A 21,873-nucleotide genomic window follows, 5' to 3' on the forward strand; every position below is an offset into this window, starting at 1 on the left:
TTACTGCCTTGCTGTCTTTGTTTTTTGATAAAGACCTTCCCCCAACTTGCTGTAGGAGTGTTGGCTCAGCACTCCCTCCGTGCTGTCCTCTCTTGAGATGACTTGGTTGCTGTTGTCCCTTTTCAGTGCTGTGTCTGTGGGGTGAGATTCTGAGGTTTGCAGTCAGCATATGCTGATCAGCAGGGTCCAGCCATGGACTTTGCGTAGACTCATGTTGCTATCAGATCATCTCACTGATCCGGCTGAAAATTAACTTTAACAATATGCTAACATGTCAGTTTTTTATCAGCTCTGAAAGGGCCCTACCACACATGCTGCTGTGACATATCCTGTATCTCATCATCAAGGAGAAGAGCTTGGTCTTGTGTATTCCTCACCATCGCTGCAGCCCTGAATATGTGAGGTGGTATTATGGTGAGAGTGTTCTGGGTAGACACGAGAGCCCAGGGAAAGAGGAGCAGCTGTCAGGGAAATGATGTATGTTGCTTTATCCACAGTTCTGGTAAAGAGTGGAGCAAGCAGATCAAGTCAAAAAGCTATGCTTGCTGTCATTGTCTTCTCTGCCTCCAGACATTTGACCCTGCCTTGGAAGTTGGTCTTGGGCCAACCAAGAGCCATCACTGTTGTGACTCAGAGTCAGCTTCACTGAAATCATTAGTTAAGCTGGCACATAACTGATGTGAGACCAGGATCAAAATTTTTTGTTGGTATTTTTTCCCCTAACTGGGCTAATGGCATTTAGCTTATGAAATTATTGTTATCTTAGTTTGTAGTAAGTGAAATTAAATTTAGGTTCTGAACATCAGTTCCTCTGCCTGGCTTTTCTAGGGCGAATCCTGGACTTGAAGACTGGAACAGTGAAGAAAGAGGGTCAGCAGTCCTCAATGAGAATGTGCATGGGATCAAGGCGCTCTTTCATTTGCAGAATGAGGTATGCATTTACCTTGTATTCCTGTGGTGGTTCCAGTCCCGTCTCAGATTAGACTTCAGACATTTTGTTGCACTAATTTGACCTTGCTTAAAAAATGAAGCTGTAATGACACGCTCGAATTAAGCATTTCCAGAATGCTTGTTTTTGGAACTGGAGTAAAACTGAAACCTGTGTTCCTTTATGATTAATGACAAAACAGCTCCTCGTTCGTGCGTTGCAGTTATTTTTATCAGTGTGGGGTGTAGGATTCTTTCCCCAGAGAACTTCATGACAACTTCACCCCTGGAATGTAAGCCATTGTCTCTTCTAGTCAAATTATTCAAATCAATACTTTGGGAACAAAGCTTTCGCAAGTGTAATGAAAGCCCAACTCTGTGTATTTTTTCAGCAAACCAATAATATTAAAAGAATCTTGAAGACAAACAGCAATTCAGTTGCAAACTTGCCAGCTATGTAGGAATTAACCTAAGCCTGGTATGAATTAACCAGATGTCAGCTGGTTGATGCTAGATAAATGAGTAATTGTTAGAAGGTTTTTATTTTGCAATTTTCCAACTTCTCCTGCATTGCTTAGGCTTCTTTAAAGAGATCTGCCTGCCCGCTGCTTCTGACTGGGGCTTGTGGCACTTCTGTTGTTGTAGTGCTAATGGGATAAAATGCATGTTGCTATTGCAATAAATTTCTCTCTGTGTGGTTAGGGGGGGAAAGTACATAATTGCATCTGTAGCCTATATCCAATATATGTGTTGAAAACAGATGATGCAAAATTTGTTATGGAATGAAACACGCACAGCAAAATATTTGACACATTACAACAGATGCCTGTACTTTGGTTATGTGGTGGATTTTCTTCCAGTCATGTGAGGAAGCTGAATGAATGGCTCTTGGGTGCCTTTATAAGGGGTTTATATACTTAATAACTGCAAGATTAGACTTCAGAGCTACAGTTCCTTTTCCCCCCTTAACTGGGGGGAACCTGGCAGACAGACACTTGGAGCTTTGCTTTCTCTTCCTCCAAGCTGCACATAGTGGTCATGTGAGGAGGACTTTTTTGTGCAAAGAAAATCAGGCCTAATGTCCTGTTTACAGTTGTTCCCCAGCTTTTAAAACAACATTTCAGATTGCAGTTACTTCCTAGCGCCCTGATTCTGTAAACTCCAGTGCATGAGAGTGATTTTATACATGCCAGTGGCCCCATTGTTTTTGTAATTCTAAATCTTATTTTAATTGTTCATTCCTTCTCCTTGGCAGTGACTGGTATAAAAAAAAAATAAATAGAATAATAATAATAATAATTAAATAAAAGCTTGTGGGAAGAATGAGCCTCAAATAATGTGAACTTTCCTTGTGATTACTTCTTTCATTGTTATTGTTCTTTTTTCCATTGAAAATGAACTGGTTTTACCCTTCAAACTATTTACTTAGCTTCAAATGGATTGTTAAAATTATACAATTAGGCATAGTTAGAAATATCACAAAATATACATGAACATGTGTTAAAAGTTACTTGATAGTGTAAATAGTCTGTTCTTGCAAACATTAGATAAATATCTACTAACATTGTAGCTGGTGTATGGCAGTTGAAATGCTCTGTCCAGGGAAGCTACTGGAACACTGAGATTGTTTTGTGTGGATATCTGTGGGCCTGACTTACATTCTTCTCTAGTTTTCACCCTTGTTTTATTGTATTTTGAAGTGTATCTATCCTTTAGCCACTCTTGGAATATCTATTTCAAATAGTCTTTAGGTCTGGGGGGGCAGGAGGGAAGCTTTTTATAGTCTCTTCTATTTTTCTTTATAAAATAAAGAAAATGTTTGTAGCACACCCAAAAAGCTCAGCCCGTGGAAGCAGCAAGTTCTAAGAAAACATGAATCTGCAACTTTGTCAGAAATAAATATCCGTTATTGTCTACTTATATATACTAATAAAGATCTTAAAATGCATTTTCATCTTGGCTTTTATATTCATTTTTGAGCCCTTTCAAATATTAATTTACTTTTAGGTGTGGAAATGCTCCTCTGGATCATTTACCTCTGAACAGAATAACCACCATGAGAAAAAGATACAGGTACTATTACTTAATTTACCACAACAGTTAGTTGCCATAAGCACTCTCATTTTCCACTGGGCTAATGCTCAATCAAGGTGTACTACCTGGACAAACATCTGCATTAGCACACAACATAAAATAGCACTTCCAAGATGTATTATGGGAAACAAGTAAGGCTTGAATAGCTTTGTAATGGAGCTGACATTGTACAGCACTCTAGGTTGATGGTTGTTTCTAATTTGCAAATAATAATAAATCATTAGTAGTAGTTTAAAAACAAAGCTATTCTGCATGTCAGTCAACGTGATATTTTTGTGTTTCCTTTTCATTTAGGAATGGCCTTGGCCCAGTAAAAGAAGGTGAAGCACAGTATGCTGTTGTCCATTGCACTGGCTATATCAAGGCTTGGCCACCAGCAGGTGTGTATCTATCTCATTGAACTATCTGCAAGAGTTGAAAACCTGGCTTGGGATCCCTTTGCTGGTACAAAACCAGGCTGAATTTCAGTGGGGTAACTCATTCAGTCTCATCTTGAGAAGCTTTTGATATCAAGAAATAGGCTGTTGTTACTCACTCTGGGCGTCCCCATTTTTCCATGTGAAACCCCTCCCAACTTCATTGGCACAGAGAGCTGTAGAAGCTGTCAGTAATGTGGGATTACAGCAGCTGGGGCCAAAAGTTTTCCGTCTGATAAACCAACATAAAAATGGCCTGATTTTAAGAAGGTAAACACAAAGCGTTTGTACCTCTAGAAAACACCAACTAGTGCTTTTATATTTAAGTACTGAGTTACAAGCACCTATGTATGAAAATGTGTAATTTCAGTTTAGACGCATAGGTCTTCACAGTGGTGGTATTAGTGGAGAAAGTTCAGTGTTTGTGATAAGTTCTGTTTTGAGGCTGTTTTTCTGGGAAACAAGTCTTGGCACCTTGCTTTGAACTACAGAGAAAAACATTTACCTACTGTAACTCAGTATTACATATGGGAATATTTACCTTTGAAAAATTCCAAGAGGAGACAGTGGAGCTCATCCAGATACCATCATGGACTGGGTTAGTTGACCTTGGCGTTCACAGTAGTTGAGGAGGCTGTTTGCAATATGACAGCGCCTGCTGGCCTGAATCAAACCATGAGTTGTCCTGCCCTTTTGCGGTTGTATACCACAAGCATAAATCACATTTGTCCAGGGATTATGAATGCTAAGAGGTGGTTTGCACCAAGTCTGTGCAGTGGTGTGCAGACACCAGCACGCGGATGTGAACTTCTTGTTGATTTCCTGCTGAGTTGCAGTTTTGGAAGAAGAGGAAAGCCTCCCCTCTTGTTGCTAATAGGGTTTAATATACTTCAGTGTGCTGTAGGAGTCAAAATGTTTTAATTTCATTTGTCTTAAAAGAGAGCACAGTATGTGTAAATTGCTCTATGAAAATGAAAGGGTGGGGGTTTTTTTGTTTTCTTCCACAAAGAGATTAGCTTTTCTATTGGTAATTCCAAACGTAATTGAATTCAGCCTTCATATACAGGATGTCTCTTCAGGAAGACGTGGGTCAAATAAGATTTCTTTCAGCTCCTTGCTTAGCTTGGATGAAAAGCTTGCTGCATGTTATGGGACATTTGAAGAGATCCAAGACTTCAGGGGTGTATGTTGCTAACGCAGAGCTGCAAACGCATGAACTTGTGTCAGCGCTAGGTTACAACGTCAGCGCTAGGTTACAACATCAGCGGTGTATGACTTCCAGGCACCATTTCTGCAGGGGAGCAGGCACTGCAGTGCAGGAGCATGGGATGAAAAGGATCTTCTGGATCTTTGAGTGCCCGGTTGCCAGGTATCACACTGTAAGTTCCAGTTTACATTAGTGAGGTGTTTTCCCCCTCTCCAGCTCTTAAAAAACCTCACTGCTCTCCCATGCTTAGCAACCTCTTTAACTTCCAGTCCTCGTTAGTTTGTGGGAAATTTATGCTGGTGTATTCTTGGACTATATTTCACTGGAGATCAAGCGGGAGATTTCCTGCCTTGTGTGTCTCTCTGTCTCCAGTGTTCTGGTGCATTTCCAGAAGGAGGTCATATCCTGTCAGGCTTGACTTTGCACAGTTAAACCAGCCCACTTCTAATCTCCATTCTCACAGTGCATTCTCTTCTTTATCCTTGTGTCTTTTCTCTGCACTTGTTTGTGTTTTCACTTAACTTTTCAAAATGTGGGTCACTGGCACTATACACTCTTGTTCCAGATGAGGTTGTAGTGATGTATAATGAAAATGATATTTCCTGTCTTGACTGGCAGTGTATGATATAGCATACTTCTCTTTTGTATAGTGCATCCTGCTGCATCCTAGATCACTTGATACATATACATCAGGCTGCCTTTTTCTCAGTTGTCAACTTGAGATCTTCCAGTTCATAGCAAAAGTAGCTTTCAATTGTGTGATCTTTCAGTTAGTAATACAAAGTTTCATCCCATTTCTTTTGCTGTAGTTTGGCTGTTATTAGTCCCCAAGTGCATGCTTATGCATTTAGTAATGTTGAATTTCATCCCATTTCTATTACTCCACTCCTCAAAATCACATGGTGCTCCCTTACGATATCCCAATGCTCCTCCACAATGTTAATGCCTCCAAACTATAGCACAATCCTAAGGGATGTTTTCGATTTTGACAGCCTTATGTGGAATTTGAATGGCCTTTTATGTAACCATCCAAATTGTTACTCATAATAGTCATGCCTGAGTGCCTTTCTCAGGGCATATAGTACTGAATCGAGGCCTCTTTCATGAGTGTTATTTGCCCTCCCAGTCTTCCCCACTTTGTGTTGGTGATTGTCATGTATCCATTGACTTTCGGAGTTCGATGGGAATATCCATGGGCTGAATTGGTCCCCAATACGTTTGGGTAAGTGAGTGGCAACATCACTGCATTTGTTCTCATTTCCAATGGTAATTCAACCATAATCTGCAAAGCAAATGAAACAACTGCAGCAGTAATTGAATTTGCTAAGGCTTTTCTACCCTGTAATAAAATTACTTCTGCTCAAATCAGCTAGAGAGTAGCAAGCCCCTGGCCTTTGCATCGTCTCTGGATTCTTGGGAATAAATGGGTTTGTGCTAAATCGCAGCTGTTCAAAACTTCAGCTATGGAAAGCATCATTTTTCAGTTGTGAACTGGACATTCTAATATAAACTCCATATCCCTTTCTTTCAGAGCATGCAATGTGGCGTGTGCATTATATAACTAATATACAACACATAAAACATACTTTCATGAATGAAATAACAAATATTTAGCAAATGCTCTTAATCTAATTTGTTTAGCACCTGGTATTTTCTCTTTCTAGGCTGTATCGCATTGTCTGTGGCCAGTGTGTTAATTTTTATTAGTCCCACACTGAGTATAACACAATCAGTATTGATACAGAAATATCAAGACAAGAACTGCTCTGTGATCATTATTAGTGTGATAGACTATCAGGTTTGACAACGCTGCTGCTGTGAGTAGTCTATGCTAAGTCACTTAAGTAATTCACATACTCTAAACAGGTGAAAAAAAATGACAGCTGCATCAGTATGGTGGCATATTTTAAGGACTGGGGGGGGCGAGGTTCACAGATCTAAAGTAGAAAGCAAATTCTGTGATGGTTCAGGTCTGTGGTCAGTGTGAAATCACTTTGCACATCTAGCCTGACTTTCCCCCCCGCCCTCAGTGGAGCAGGAAGGCTCTCTTACTGGCAGACTGCCCTTTTTCACTGAGAAATGAGAGAGAAAACACAGGAAGCATTATGCCTCATCCTCCGCAGAGAACTGAGCTCGGAGCATGCAGGACCCACAGGCAGCACCTGCCTTTCCCATGTGTCCTAACAAAGCAGACCCAGGAGTGCTGCAGCCTGAGCTCTCTCTGCGTCCCCCTGGAAAAGGAGCTATTTGGCTGTTCCCTTAATACAGTGTGTTTGCCTCTGAATGAATGGGGGACAGAGAGAAGACCCAGCCGCTTTGAGGAGTGCATCTGTTCGGGCTGAGTTTGTTAATGGTCTGTTCATTTTCCTCCATTGTGCCTGCAAGAGAAGGATAAAACTAAACTGAAGTACAAAACCTGGCATATGATACCTACACACTTATATCCCTATTAATCATATGTTGACCTCAAGTAATCGGGGTAAACTTTGTGCAGAAGTCAAAGGAAAAAGGAGTCAGGTATTCCAGATCAACGTTCTAACCAGTATGTTGTTTATTTCTTATGTGGAGTGTGTTAGATGAAATAATGACAGTGCAGTGTTGGATTATTTTGAATGAGGTAAAAAGACCCCTTGTTTGGAACTGGCTGAGCACCAATTCCAGCCTTTGTCCCCCTGTTCCCAGTGAAGCAGCTTGTGATCCTTAGCCTAGACAACGCTTCAAGTTCATAACCATTCACAAAACTGAGAAATGCTGACCTTCTCTTGATCATTCAGTTTTCAACTTAAGCATGCATTTGCTTTGCTTCTATTTTTTTCCCCTCTGAGCATCTTGTTCCTGGAAGGAAATGAATCTTATGTGGTCCATATGATTTTTTCCTAATGTTTTTTTTTTTTCATGCCATAAAAATTGATGGAAAATATTCGGTGGAGGGAGAAGATACAGTCTGTCAGGATGTTGCTAGTTTTCTGTAAATCAAAGCCAGGACCTGCAGAAAAACACATTGTGAAGAAAAGGCTTAGATAGATACTTATTTCGAAAACTTCAAATAAAAAGTCCCAGAATAATGTTAAATTCAAATAATGTTGAAATCTTTTTTTTTTCCCTTAGTTTTTTATCTTAAAAAAGAAACATTTTAATCTTCCAAGTCAGACTTACGGTAACGTCTTAACCACAGCATGCCAAAGCTGTTAGGTTATGTTAAAGTTTTGGCCAGAATCAGGACGTTTGTGCAAAGTACTCCCTCTTCCAATACAAAACAAAATAGTTGCTTGAATATTCTTTGCAGTGCTGTCATTTTTAAGGCTTTAATTTATTTTTTTTAAAAAGAAGAATCTAGTTTTTGTTGGGATTTTTCATGAGATTTTTCCTTGGTATGCTGTAAACATCCACAGCCTTTTTTTGTGAAAGCCTTTTTCTGTTGTTGTGTATGGGAGATAAAGTCACAAAGTACAGTTTCATGCACAGGCGTGTAACTGTCAGAAATGGTTCTGATGGAGATAGGCATTAGGAGGGGATTGCTAGTGACCACTGGACACTTAAATTACATCCTTCTAAAGGCTCATAAATAATTTATTTTTGAGTGTAGTGAAGTAAAACCACAAATCCACTAACACTGTTCTCTGTCTTGCAGAAAATACGGGGCAAAAGGATAGAGAAAGAAGGCAGAACATGAAGCTGTTCTGTTGTTAGAGCCAACTGGAAGCTCATTGGGAAAACTAAAAAGTTCCTTATGTCCACTCAAATACATGCCATTGCCCTGTGGGAAACTGTTTGCTGGCATAAAGGACACTTGGAAATTAAACATAACCTCTAACGACACAGCATTCTATTTGTGATGCTCAATTGCAGGCTTAGCTTTGCAAATTGTTGATATTAACTTGAACAAGCATAGCACTATATTTATTATTCAAGAGGAGCATATATTTGGTGTTGAGAAATAAAGCCCTTCTCAGGGTTACACCTAAAGAATGTGAATAACTAATGTATGTTTATTTAGTTGATGCCTCCTAAAGATCAGTTTCATGGCTGTTTTCCTGGAGGCTTTTGCAATGTTTTTTGGAGATACTGATGGTACTTAGTGATGTTAAGGAGCAATATTACATTATGTTAAGAGCTGGACAAACCAGTATTAAGCACAGTGCACATATCTTTATTTACCTGTCTGTATTGGAGTATGTTCAATAGGAAGTATGCTAAAGCAAAAGTAAATCTCTCTAGGAATGCATCTCATATATAAGCTTACCCACATTTGAAACTTTCTAACTGTCAGCAAGAGAGTAAAGTAAACAATTTCCGTCTATGGAATGCTGTCAGTAAGAGGACCTACACTGCAAACAAGCAGACAATCGTTTTGGCATATTTTTACCCTAGGCATTTTTAGGGAAGGGTTAGCAATTCATTGGGTCATGTATTGATTAATTCTAGGCAGATTGTTTTTTATTCATAGGGTGTCTTGTGGGATAACGCAACTAATACATTTTCCAGTGTGTCATACAGACCAAATGTAGTCCATCTTCAAAAAAAAAAAAAAAAAAAAAAAGTGAAAATTAGAACAACGGCCTCTCTTGCCAACAGAGTGACATCAGAAATGGTGTTTCTTAGCTAGGTTTAATTTTGGAGATTGTTTATGTTGCTTTGAGTTTATTTGGGCAGTAGCAAGCGTGGACCAAGTTCCTAAAAAGGAAAGCGTTGCTGAAAGCTGCAGAAAAAAGATTACACGAAGTGGAAGCCATCCAGCTGAGTATCTTTGCTGTCCTTTGTAATACACTGTGACACTAAGGAAATGATTGAAAAAGCTTTTGAAGTCAAGGGAAAATACTTAAATTTGTCCTTCTCAAATGGAAAACTCCATTTTAAAGGGACCTTTTGGTTAAGGCTATCCAACTAGAATGCCTAGAATTATTTCCTTAAAACAGCACTTAGGCGCCTGTGTTTAAGTGGCCTAATTCTCAGAAGTACCAGGCATCCACCAAGAAAATCCTCAGAAGGCAGTAAGGCCTAGAATCACTCACCATCTTTGAATTCAGACCACCTGTACCGAGCTGTCTGAATGTAACTGTGATTGCTTCAGGTACCAGCTTTTAAAATGTTTGTTCTTTCGGCTGATGGTTGAACTTGCAGGTTTGCCCTGGTGCAGAGTTCAGAACTGAGGAGCGAGAGGCTCCTCATCCATCTCCTGGAGGCATGCGGTCCCAGCTGCCATCTTCCAGCCAAAGTGTTCTGTTGGAAATCTGCTGTTGCTCCAGTGCTTTCTTTCCTCTCGTGGTTGTTTTTGTACACTGCTGCATTTCGTTTGCAGCGGAGTCAGCATCCTCATGCTCCATCCTACTCTACTGCATCATTTAATTTGTCCTGCTCTCAGTTCACACCTCTAGTCACTGCTTTTTAAGGTGAAACTGCTGGATTCCAGTTATCATCCCCTGCAAACTGCACACAGTTCTCAGTTAACCATTTTCTACGTGTTTAAAACTAAAATTGCTCATGTGGAGGAGTCTAGGTTTAGTTTTGGGAGCTCACCCTTCTGGGTACCTCACATGTATCTGAGCAGATAGCCATGTCTGCCAAAATTTTGTGTAAAGTGGACACGACTTCGAGTAGATAATGTTTGCTGCTGCTTTTTCAGGGTAGTTTTCTCCCTTTTTCTCAAGAGGCAGCCAAATGCAGTTCCTTTGCCTATTGGAGCTGTCATTAGCTAATTACTAAGTCTTGTATTGAAGAAATAACTGTGTGTAAACACAGCAAGGAAGGAAAACAAAATACTTCTGTAATATGAATCTCTTAACTGTAATTTCATGTCAGTGGTTTATACTCTCTGTGGTATGCTGGTGTCTCAGAGCATGGGACTTATTTGTGTTTGGGCTCTTGTTTGTGGTTTGCCTGGTGCGTAGCGGTGTGTGAAATACCAAAATGAGGCTTTGTAATTTAACTGATTGAAGGACCTGATAAACTGCAGGTAGTGCAGAACAGCCCTTCAGGGAGGGTAAATGCAGGTTGTCTTCATTTCAAGGATGTTCTAAATCAGGTGAAGGATCTCAGGTGAAAGTTTGGGTCTGTAGTAACCCACAGAGAGGCCTTTATTGGAAGCACAAAATAATGTTTAATTGCAAAATAACGTGTTGATTCCACCCGATGTTATTTTTAACTTACGTATTTAATGATTGATTTCTTAAAATGTACTCCTAAGATCACATACTGCCATCTTGATCTTCTCATACTGCTTCTAAGAAAACATTTCAGAGGAATATCTCACTGTTCGGTGAGGGATATCACGTAGGTTTAGAAGCTAAGGAGTTATTTGGGGCCAAATTTGTATCTCTGGATAACAAGATCATTGTGTAGGAAGACAAGGGGGTTTTGCCCAGCTCTTGTAGTGTGTGATGTTGAAATTCATACTGCACCTCAATTTTCCACTTGTTAGAAGGGACAATAATGCTCCTCCTTTTTAAAGCTCTTGAGATGCCCTGATAAAATCCTAGTTATGTAGGGAGCTGCAACTGAAGTTACACCCGCAAAATTGTGAATTCCATTGCAAAAAAAGTTTGAATATATTATACAAAAATATGGGGTTTTTTTCTTTCATAATTTGTACACTTTATTTTATTATATAGCTCAGTGAGAACTGAAAAATACCTGTAGGGTACTATTTAGAAGCTGATTGTCAGATAAGATTCAACTATTTTGAAACAAAATAACTTCCTTCAGAGACTACTTCAGTTCATTCAGCAGCATTTATAGTCTTTTTTCAGAGGCATCATTTAAGAAAGTTGTATGCTGTCATCCTCTGCACGGTCCAAAGATGACTTACATTGCGAATTACAAATTTTGAGAATAAAGTGACTGTTGTTTCATAATTGCTAGCTGCTTTGCAATTAATTTCATTAATGCTTTAAAGTGCCCCTTAAATGATTCACTGCCTGTTGTGACTGAATTCCTTGAAAAGCCTGTGAAAGTGTTTACAAATCACTTAATTTAAGTCAGCAGTGTCACTCTTGGAAGATGTTTTTTCAAGGAAATTGGTATCTCAAAACTGGAGTTGGGAAATAGCCTTAAATAAGGCTTAGCCAACTAGCAAGTAAACAGAGCTAATCTGAATGTTCCTATTTGTGAAACACTGAGATGGAAATCAGTACACACGTATGTTTTGAAATTATTCCTGTGTTTATAATAGTTACTCCTGTTACACAACTGAAACAAGCACTGTTAGCAAAGCATCCGCATTTTTTCAGTCTTTCAACGTAACGACCCAGATTTAGTGCATTATAGAAAAAAGTAGAACCGGCTGTTAAACATGAGCATGAAGTTAATGAATAATCTAGGCTGTGCCTTGTGTTTAAGGCTCATTGTAACATATTATTCACAAAGAAAACTGAACATAGTGTGCATTCACTGATGATATTAAGTGACCACATGGTTGCAGTAACATGCTGCGGAGCAGTACTCATGGAAATGTCACTGTCTGTCTCGGCGTATAATGGAATTTTTGTATCTGCTTTGTCTTCGGCAACCAAAATTGCTGCCGTGCGTACTGTATATGCATGTGAGGTATGTAGGATCAAGCACGACTGAGAAAGATCATCTGATCTGAACCCAGAGATGATGCCTGAATCCTAGAGAAGACAGTAAGGTTATTTTGTCTGATTCAGAGCATCTAGAAGCATCTCTGCTCATCCAGATTTCCTAATTATAACAGTATTTGTTGTCTTTTACTCTAGGAATGACTATACCAGAAGAAGATGCTGATGTGGGACAAGGTAGTAAATATTGCCTCGTGGCAATAGGAAGGCTTCAGGTAATGCCAGTCTTTCTTTATATAAACTACTTCTGTAAGCATAATCAGTCTTGTGCTTCAGTTGTAAAGTATTTGCACGAAGTTCTGGCACTAGGCTGTAACTTTTAACATGCCTCCAAAATACAAAGTGCCTTGATGTCAGTGTGCAGCCAGTGATTTATAGAATCATCGAATGGTTTGTGTTGGAAGGGACCTTAAAGATCATCTAGTTCCAACCACCTTGCTATGGGCAGGACTTGTTTAGAACATGTCAACAGAGCAAAATGAAAATGTGATTTTGCTGCATTTGTGTATTTAACCCAACAACAGCAGCAAAGGTGCTCCTGGACCATGAGCATGTAGAGGCCTGCTACTCTCTGGGTGCACAGGGCTGGGATATTCTAGACTGTGAGAAATGTGGGAGTACAGGTGCTGCAGATGGTAGGTTAAAGTGGCTCTCAAAGCCAGTGACATGTTCCCTGCTATTCTTTCATTCATTCTCTCTCTCTGGTTAATCAGCTACTTGAAAAACTGTGATTGCAGGAGTTATTCTGAAAATGGTAAAGATAAGGCAGTCAAGAGACACTTCATGAATAATGGCTTTATTCTCAGTTTGTATTATAGTGTGCATTCAGATGTGATGTCAGCCGAGGGAACTGTGAGAATAAAATTTTACTTCCTTTTTGTCCAGACGGTTGCAATTGATGTATTGCATTTTCTTTCTTTGTCCACTGCTGACGAGAATTCTAAGTGGGAGCTAGACCAGTCACGGTGAATCTCCTTCACCGCAGCAGGGAGGCTAGTTCTTATCTTCCTGGTCTGGGAATTGTGCCATGGGTGAACATGTTTGAGCCTCCTGCATGATCTCCTGTTGGCCTGCACTCGTTGCCATCTGCTAGGATGGCATTGCTCCTTCTGACAAGGTAGAGTGACGCTTTCATTAGAGCACAGGTGCCAAACCCATCTCACTTGAGGTGGGCAGCCTGCACGTTAGTGCAGTGTTAACACTTCTGCAGAGTGTGTCTCCATTGTGATGGCAGAGCTACAAAAGTATTGCATGATGTTTTTTAGGTTAATCATGCTTTTATAATCAAGGGTAATATATTCCACTGATGAAGAGAAGGAAGTTACGGGGATTCATATGTTACAGCTGCCAAAGAAAGATGATTTCCCAGAAAATCACATTAGTAACATGTGGAGTATCAAAACATCTGTTAGAAGAGCCAGCAGGGTATGTGAGGGAGGGCAAGAGGAGGCTCTGGGGACGGGTTTAATCACAAAGGAGTCAAGGTGCACAGATTATAAACTCTGCTCTGTAACAGCAAATTGAAATCTTGCGTACTGTTAACTGCCTAATCTGCTTCAAGACAGCAACAAATGAGATTTTGCTCCTTTTGCATTGGGACCTTGTTAACAGAGATGGCTCTGAAAGTTGTAAGAACAACGATGGTCTCATTCGTAGCCCCAGTAGGAATGAAAGGGTACAAAGTGGCCTGATTGCACAGGTTTCAGGCAGAGAGCTGGAAATGTATCATTCTCCCTGATGAGCTTTGAGGAGCATTTACAGGAGAAGTGCATTTTTTCATTGTGAGCAGCCACTTGCTGGTCCAATATCATCATCACCTACCTCAGTCTCTGGAGAACTTTGTTCAGGTTCTCTGGGTGTTCTCAGATGACCCTCACCTGAAAGTCGAGTATTAGTCTGAGTTAGTCCTATCGGATATGTTTACAGATAGTGAGTTGTCCTCTTATAGAGATTGACCTTCCCATCCTAAAATGGGTGGGTTGAATTGTCCTCTGGAAATCTCTTATTCTTGGTTGACAAGGGTAGGAACCAAGATGCCAAACTTTAATGTGGTCCCACAGAGTGAGATGAATTCAGCCATACTTATATCCTTACTGTATCCCCCCTTGTTGGGAACTTCTGGTGTGTTTGTTTTCCTGCTGTGCTGTTAAGCCTAGATATGTGCCATGGGCTGAGATGTTTGCACTGCAAACTAGACTAAAGGCTGTTCTGTGTCATTTATTCATGCTGTTGTTTTATTTACGACTTCCTTCAGTAGTTAGCAGTCAGCCAACAGATTTTATTCTTTAGCTATGTAATCAACTTTAACTTAAGGTGACTGTTCTGTGGACTAAATGCTGTGGACTTCATTGGTCTTAGGTAACTAGCTCTCCAGTGTGCATGGACATGAATGGCATGTCGGTCCCAACTGAGTTCTTGTCTAGGCACAATTCTGATGGAGTCATCACCTTTGTCGACCCAAGGTGCATCAGCGTCATTGGCTACCAGCCCCAGGTCAGTGAGTCGCTGTAAATGCAGAGACTGATTAGAGCTAATAAATAAAGTTCTGTTTCCACATTAAAAACAAAAGCAGCAAAACCTGAAGTATTTGTAGCTGATGATTCATGTTGTGCACTAAATGCTGTTCATTTTTCTTTACTGTCCATGCCTCTGTAAAATTTATAGTTTTCCCCTTTGTTATGTGGGATGTCTTTTTATACATTTTAGATCCGATTAGAATTCTAACAGCAAGATGCTTTAAACCTTGCACAGCTTTCCAGGGAAGACATTTCTATGATAGAAAGTTAACAGTGTTTGGAGAGAGTTTTAGTCCTGTAGGTCTTTACTTCCGCCAATCTATTGAACAGTAAGCAAACATCATTTATGGCATCTATTTTCCCTTAGGCTTGCATCTGCTCCTCTGTATAGGAGGCTAGTCGCAGAACTGAGTAGAACAGTAAATTAACTCCTGACTGCCACAATTCTCCCTCGGATAACTCTCAACAGTTGCAATTTACAGGCAAAAATAATTTCTTGCTCATTAGATTTTCCCATTTATTTTGATTTTTGGTAGCTTTATAGTAACTGTTTTTACAAAAATTAGTTCCATAAAACGAGCTGTAGTAGAGGATGTCAGTCTCTTCAAGATACCATTTCACAGGTATTAAAAAAATCACTTAAAATTTGTTTTAAATACATATATCTGTGCAACAGTACAAATATAATGTGGGGCACAATGCCTACAAACCTTGTTTGTATGATTCATCCCCGATTAACTGAGTAGTCCCATTAAGGGTGGTAGATCTAGTATCTGCAAGGATTACTTGCAGATCTGCACATGGATTTGTGTTGTGGTCTGGGTTTTTTTACACAGCTTTGCGTTTTATTCTAGGATCTTCTGGGGAAAGATATTTTAGAATTCTGCCATCCTGAAGATCAAAGCCATCTGAGGGAGAGTTTCCAACAGGTGCTGCGTCCTGCTCCTTTTTTTCTGCTATTTATTTATTATTTTTGTTGTTATTTTGTTCAGAGAAGTAGCTTTTATTTTTCATTTCAAGGTATTTTTTCTGTTATGCAGGAGGAGTGGCAAGATATGAAACAATTTGTTGATCAGTTACTAATCAGTTAAGCTGTATAAATAGTAGTTTAAACTGCAGCATGTTTGCTGTGTTTTCAGAAATAAGTCACCTAGTTATACATTTTGTTTTCTTTTTACAAAAAATTAAATGAATGTTCACTACACAGTTAGAGCTGTTTTGGACGTGTCTGTGTAGATCCCACTATGTTAAGTGGTAACCAAAAGTATGTACCTTCCAAGGTGGGCTGTTGATTTGAAAGTAGTTACACTCCTCTGTAGTGCTGGATTGTTTATGACCTAAATTCTCTGCTAGCGTAGATGACATGCTTCATACTTTAATGGAGTTACACCACTTTACATCAATAGAGAATTTGGCCCTTCTCCCTATTAGGAATTGAAATGCAGACAGAAGTAACAGAAGAAATACAACATATGGAAAGAGTTACTGATCTGGATGCGTTTCTAGAGTGGGCCACATTTACATCAGCTATATCAAAGGCATTTATTCCATTGTAGAGCTTATTGCTTCAAATTGATCTGGGACATACACTAGGAGTGTTTTCCCCAAGCCTTCTGCTTGTTGCTGGTCTTTTCAGTGCCTTCCCTACTGCACTAGAAAGCACGGTGTAGCATGCTTAACCAATTATTGAGGTTCAGATGATCTAAGTGGTTCCAGATTTTCTGACAGCAGCCTGTAGCTCAACCAAGTTTTGTTGATCCATCTTGCGTTGGATGCTGGGATGTATTTTCAGCTGTGAAACATGGATATGAAGTGACTTCTAAAATAATTTGTATAGCCAACTATTTATTCAGGCATGGCATGCAAAAACAGACCTTGAAAAGCCTCTTTGGGGAAAACAATTAAATCTGTGTCCATAGAATAGATTGTGAAACTGAGGTTATGGTCTCTACAGAAGTGTTTGAGATGATAGTGTAAGATGTTAGTACTCTCGAACTATTTCTCACCACCCCCTCCCTCAAGTGCAGACTACCAACCCCATTGCTGAGCTAGCAGAAAAGACTGTGTGAGCACTCTGCATCCACTTCATGTCCCTTGAATGGACTGAGTTCACATGGCAGCTAAAGACCTTTTAAATTCAAGATGTTGATTCACAGGCAGGAGCTTGTGAGAGTTACATGCTTGAAACAGGTCACCACACCCAGTCATCTTCTCTGCCCTACCTTGTTTGGGGGTGTGATGCTGCAGCTGAACCTACCTGGTAGGTAGCTGTCACCAGGAGTCAGGTCCTACTCCCACTTCTCTCCTCCTGACTTCTTCCCCACCCTTCCTAGTGTCCTGATACTAGCACAGATGGACTTGCTGGGTAGGCTAGCTAAGGAACTAATTGCTTTTGCATGGGACTAGCTTTCAGCTGGTTCTGCTCCCTGAACTTGTGCATGATCACACCAGTGGTGCGGGAAGAGCAGCAAGAACGCATACGTTGTTTTTCACTAATGCCCAAATGATTGATTCCACTAATTTATCCAAGACACAACAACAGAGAGCTGCTGGATAATAACACTTCAAACATCCGTCTCTGAAGTGATTGCCTGGGGCTCAGAAGGGCTGACTAACTAACATCCACATTAATGACTTGGTCCTTGCTGTGTTCACCGAGAGTGAGATCAGGCCATCGGAGGCTGCTGGTGTATCCCTGAACTCAGCTGCTGGGGACTTTGCTGTCACTACTCACTATTAGGCATGTGCATAAATGATTTGCTGGAGCAGGGACCTACGTGATTTGCTTAAGGTCATACAAAAAGACAGCAGGAAAAAATGCAGATTAGAAGTGAAAGTTTCTGTTCACTCGACCTGCGTCCAATCTATGAAAATATTGTGCTGTTTCTTTAGTAGGCAATTCCTTTTTCAGTATATTTTTGTTCAGTACAGTAGCAGTGTGATTGGGGCTGTTATTTCAACCATGCAATAAAAGACTGAAGTAAACAGTTAAGCTATGCACCAGGTGGTTTTTATTTCCAAAGAATGTGAGAAACTAAAGGTTAAACATTAGGTTTGAAATTTTTTGTGCTGTCTTGTTTGTGTGTGCTGTTTTAAGACAGTCCAGGATTTTCCCACCAGCAATCTCTATATGCTTTATGTATTATTACAGAATTAGTGTTTGCTTAATTCAGACTTCAGGACAATAGATCACTGCAGTTTGTTTTATTATTGTTAGTTTGGCCTTAGAAATCTTTTCATTAAAAAGGTAACTGTGATTTCCAATAAACTCTCTTTTTTTTTTTTTCTTAAAACCCTCTGAAAATGACATTTCTAATTTGCTGACAGTATCAGAACCAGGTTTGTGCATAACAGAGGAGGGAGGGAGGGTTTTGCAGGTTTTGGTCAATTGCCAGTATCCATCTCAAAGCTTTTACTTCCTTGGGAAGATAAATTCATTCATCAGGGTGGGAAAATCAGGCCAGAATAAGATAGTCTCAAGGCCAAGATCAACAAATAGAGTTTAGTATCAAAGGATCCAGAATACAGCTATTTTATATCCAGTAGGATGCTATTCAGATTGGACACTTTTACACAGGCTCTGTGTTTTTTTTTTACCCTGGGTGTGGTAGTAGAAAATTGCTGATAAAAGAATGTCGCTCACTGAACTCAAACTACAAAAGCATTTAAAAAAAAACAACCCCAAAGACATTTACCTCAGTATTATTTTGAACTTTTCTGGGCATTGCTAAAGCTTTTTGTGTCTTCTATTTGCATTCATTCCATTTAATCCTGTATCCAACTGATCGATTTGAAGTGCAGACCTTTGGAAAAAAACAGGATTGGAGCATTTTTCCTAATCCAATTGCTTGTTGATAAAGACAGAGAGTAAATACTGGGTTTTCTACTTTTAGAGAATACAGGCTGCAGATAGCTAATAAAAAATAAATTCCAGTGGATAAGTATTAAGAATCCACAACGAGATGTGGCACTTACCTGCAGTAGACCTTCCCTTTCCTTCCCTGAGGCACCCCGAGATAGCTTGGTGGAAAAGCAATAAAAAATAAACACAGATAGCCCAGGTAAGTGCCAGCTGAATGACTTAAAACCATATAAGTTTTCTTCTGACTTAAACCAAGATTGTTAGATAACACATAAAATGCAGTTACAGTGCCAGTGCGCAAGTATTGTTTTGAGCGTACTTCTTTCGCTGGCTGCTGCTTACTTCTCACTTGATGCCAGCTATTGACTTCCAACAAAACTTCAGCTACCAAAGACAGAATTTGAACTGAGTATTGCCAGACGTTTGAATTCTTAGTCATAAACAAATAGGCTGCCCAAGCAAAGAATTTTTGCTCAGTTTTCATTAATACTATTAAAATGGACAGTGGCTTATTGGTGTTCTCTCCATTCAAAGGCTGGCTCACTCTTTCTTGTTTTGAAAGCCAGAAGCAAGTGTTTCTTGTTAGTACTTTGCCATCATAGATGGACTTAAAATGTGTTGGGGAAAAAATGCAAAACAACCATGTATGGTTTCTAAAAAAAGCAATTTTTCCTAAGTATTATCCTAAATTTTGATGCTGATGTGTGATTTGGTATATCACGTATATGAATTGTATAGCTAGGTATCCAAGCAGAAAAGCAGATAGTTAACCTAAAAATGTTTTTTCTTGCGGTCTTTTGCTTCAGCAGCAATATTTGGTTTATGTTTTGCATATAAACATTTAAAAGATCCTCAGTTTGGTTTCTGTCAATCTCTCGATAAACGTTCCACATAAAACCTTCTTAAATCTTCCCTGTTGGGATAACAGCACAACCTGTTGGTTGTCCTGAATCTGTATTCTTCTTATATGCAAGCTGGAAAATGGCATTTTATACAACAAAGCATGAGGGTTTCATTCTGAAGGAAATAGCCGCAAACATGAATCAGATTTTGCTTATTCTCTTCAAATTAAGAATCTCCCTGCAGTGTCCATAGCGTTCTGTAATTCAGGTTCAAAACACACCAGTTATTGCTGTTTACTATTCATGTGCACAGCAGGTAGCAATCTCCTTTTATTAACCTCTCCAAATGGCTTTGCAGGTTGTAAAACTGAAAGGTCAAGTCCTGTCTGTGATGTATCGTTTTCGTACCAAAAACCGGGAATGGATGCTGATCAGAACCAGCAGCTTCACGTTTCAGAATCCTTATTCCGATGAGATTGAATACATCATCTGCACCAACACTAATGTAAAGTATGTGCCTTTCCAGATGCTTGTGTACGCGGTTTTGAAAGAATTTAAGCATTGCTTTTTGCTGTGAAGCACATTCCAATTTTTTGGTAGCCTGTTTCTAGCTACATTTGTTTCTCTGTAACAGTACAGTCTGTAACAGGGGTTTTCTGCATCATGAGCTCTTCACAGCATAGCTGTTTCTCTGTGTCATTATCCTGTGATGCTTCCAGGGCCTGGCTGCACTGGGGGAGAAACGTCACTTATCTGTTACGTCATTAGACAAGCCCATTGATCTCAGTCCAGGCTGCCTTAAACTAGCACAGAGCTTCCAGCAGCAGACCAGCTGCCCTGATATTGGAGGAAGGTTAGCCTGATTCCTAAGCCAAAGAGAAAATTGCGTGTCCATGTGCATTGTGATCGTACCCTTCCATAGTCCTGGGTATCTTCTCCTTGAGCTGTGTCTACTCTTACAGCCTATGAAAGCTGGCAAAACGATTTCCTAGTAGGCTTCAGTGGGAAGGGTTCCTGATAACTCAGTTAAGATCTAGTGGAATATCCCCAAGTATGGGGACAGATCCAACATTCCCTTATCTTAAGAGGGAAATTAAATCATCCTGTCTTTGAGTTAATATTTTCAAAAATCTGTCATTGGACCTCTTAAGAGGAGGTCACCCTAGGAGTATGGTGGAGGTTCGTCACTGTGTAACTGAGCAGAGATGCTTTTAGAGCCTCCTGAGTTCTAAGCCAGTAACTGCAGAAGCTAATCTGGCCTTGATAAAGCCATTGCTTTATAGTGTGGGGGTTTTTTATAAATATTTCTTCTTTCCAATATAAACTTAACCTATTTCTAAACCAAAATCTGCTTCTGGTCTGACCAAAGATTTTTTGCCAAGTTTTTAGCTCAGAGGAAGTTACTGGTTTTAAGATCTCAACCTGTTAGACTGTATAATGGAAATGCTGAACGAGCAGTCTACTGGTGGAGATGCATGCTGAGAGCTCCACTTGCAAAACCAAACCCCTGGGGCTTTGGCATTCAACTTAGAAAGCTAATGTCTCTGCTTGTTCCTTGACTTGCTCCTTTGGACATGACACACACCTGGACTAGAAGGGCCGTGCTTTCACTCACTTGAAACCCAGCAACACAATAGTTTTGCTCAGTTTTTTCTGCATACTGAAAAAGTCAGGCTTAAATGGCTGAATAGTTAAGCTCATTGAAAACGAGCAAACGTGTCTTGAAATCAGACAGCTAATATCCCCCTGTCTGCGCTGTGCATCAAAACAGATATTTCCACACTTCTGCTGTCCCATATTTGTTTTCCAGATAATTTGTATATGCAAAAACAGGCCTTGCAAAATAAAAAGTGACTTCTGAAATCTGTCCCAGGCTGGCTTAATTGTGCTTTGTTCCCAAGAGTCCACAGATCAAAAAGTGGGGCTGTGGGCTTACGTTGTGTTGACTCTGGGAATGTTTTTTTCCGAGCCTCCACTATACTGTTCAGCTTGGCATGGCAGCACTTACTGTGATGAATAGGACTGTGCCAGCTTCTGGCTCTTGTTATATCTCTCTTGCTAGGTTTGAATAACAACCCAGAGATGTTGACCTAATATGGAAGTTGCCTGCTGCTACTTTGACAGAGGATGTTCCCTCTTTTCTGTCATGTAGAAAATGTTCTAGTCTTATGGCAAGATACAACCCATTATATGTCTGCTTTTGAATAGTAGAAAGAATGCATTATTCAAACTGTTTTCTGTTTTTTCTGCATTTGTTCCACTTCTCAGACAGATTTCCAAGGAGGACTGCTGTAGTGTACTGCTGTTCCTGCCTGTTTGTGGATTTTTACTTTTTTTTTTTTTTTTTTTTTTTTTTTCACATTTGAGGTTGTGTTTTGACTTCTGATTTCCTAGATGCCTTGCAGAGTTGTACGTCATGGTGACTGTTGATTTCC

The 21,873-nt window shown here is 39.8% G+C and overlaps 1 protein-coding gene across 4 annotated transcripts in view; it reads left to right on the plus strand.

The window, feature by feature from the left end:
* The window catches only part of ARNT2 (aryl hydrocarbon receptor nuclear translocator 2), a 105,598-nt gene that overhangs the window by 61,501 nt on the left and 22,224 nt on the right, over positions 1-21,873 (plus strand). For all 4 annotated transcript variants that reach the window (XM_052806980.1, XM_052806976.1, XM_052806977.1 and 1 more), the window contains 7 exons: positions 829-931; positions 2,935-3,000; positions 3,316-3,401; positions 12,357-12,433; positions 14,577-14,711; positions 15,589-15,663; positions 19,797-19,948. In XM_052806980.1, the coding sequence (XP_052662940.1) occupies positions 829-931; positions 2,935-3,000; positions 3,316-3,401; positions 12,357-12,433; positions 14,577-14,711; positions 15,589-15,663; positions 19,797-19,948 (694 nt within the window). The remainder of the gene's footprint in view (positions 1-828; positions 932-2,934; positions 3,001-3,315; positions 3,402-12,356; positions 12,434-14,576; positions 14,712-15,588; positions 15,664-19,796; positions 19,949-21,873) is intronic.

Source organism: Harpia harpyja, chromosome 14, assembly GCF_026419915.1.
Source record: "Harpia harpyja isolate bHarHar1 chromosome 14, bHarHar1 primary haplotype, whole genome shotgun sequence".
Lineage (NCBI taxonomy): Eukaryota > Metazoa > Chordata > Aves > Accipitriformes > Accipitridae > Harpia > Harpia harpyja.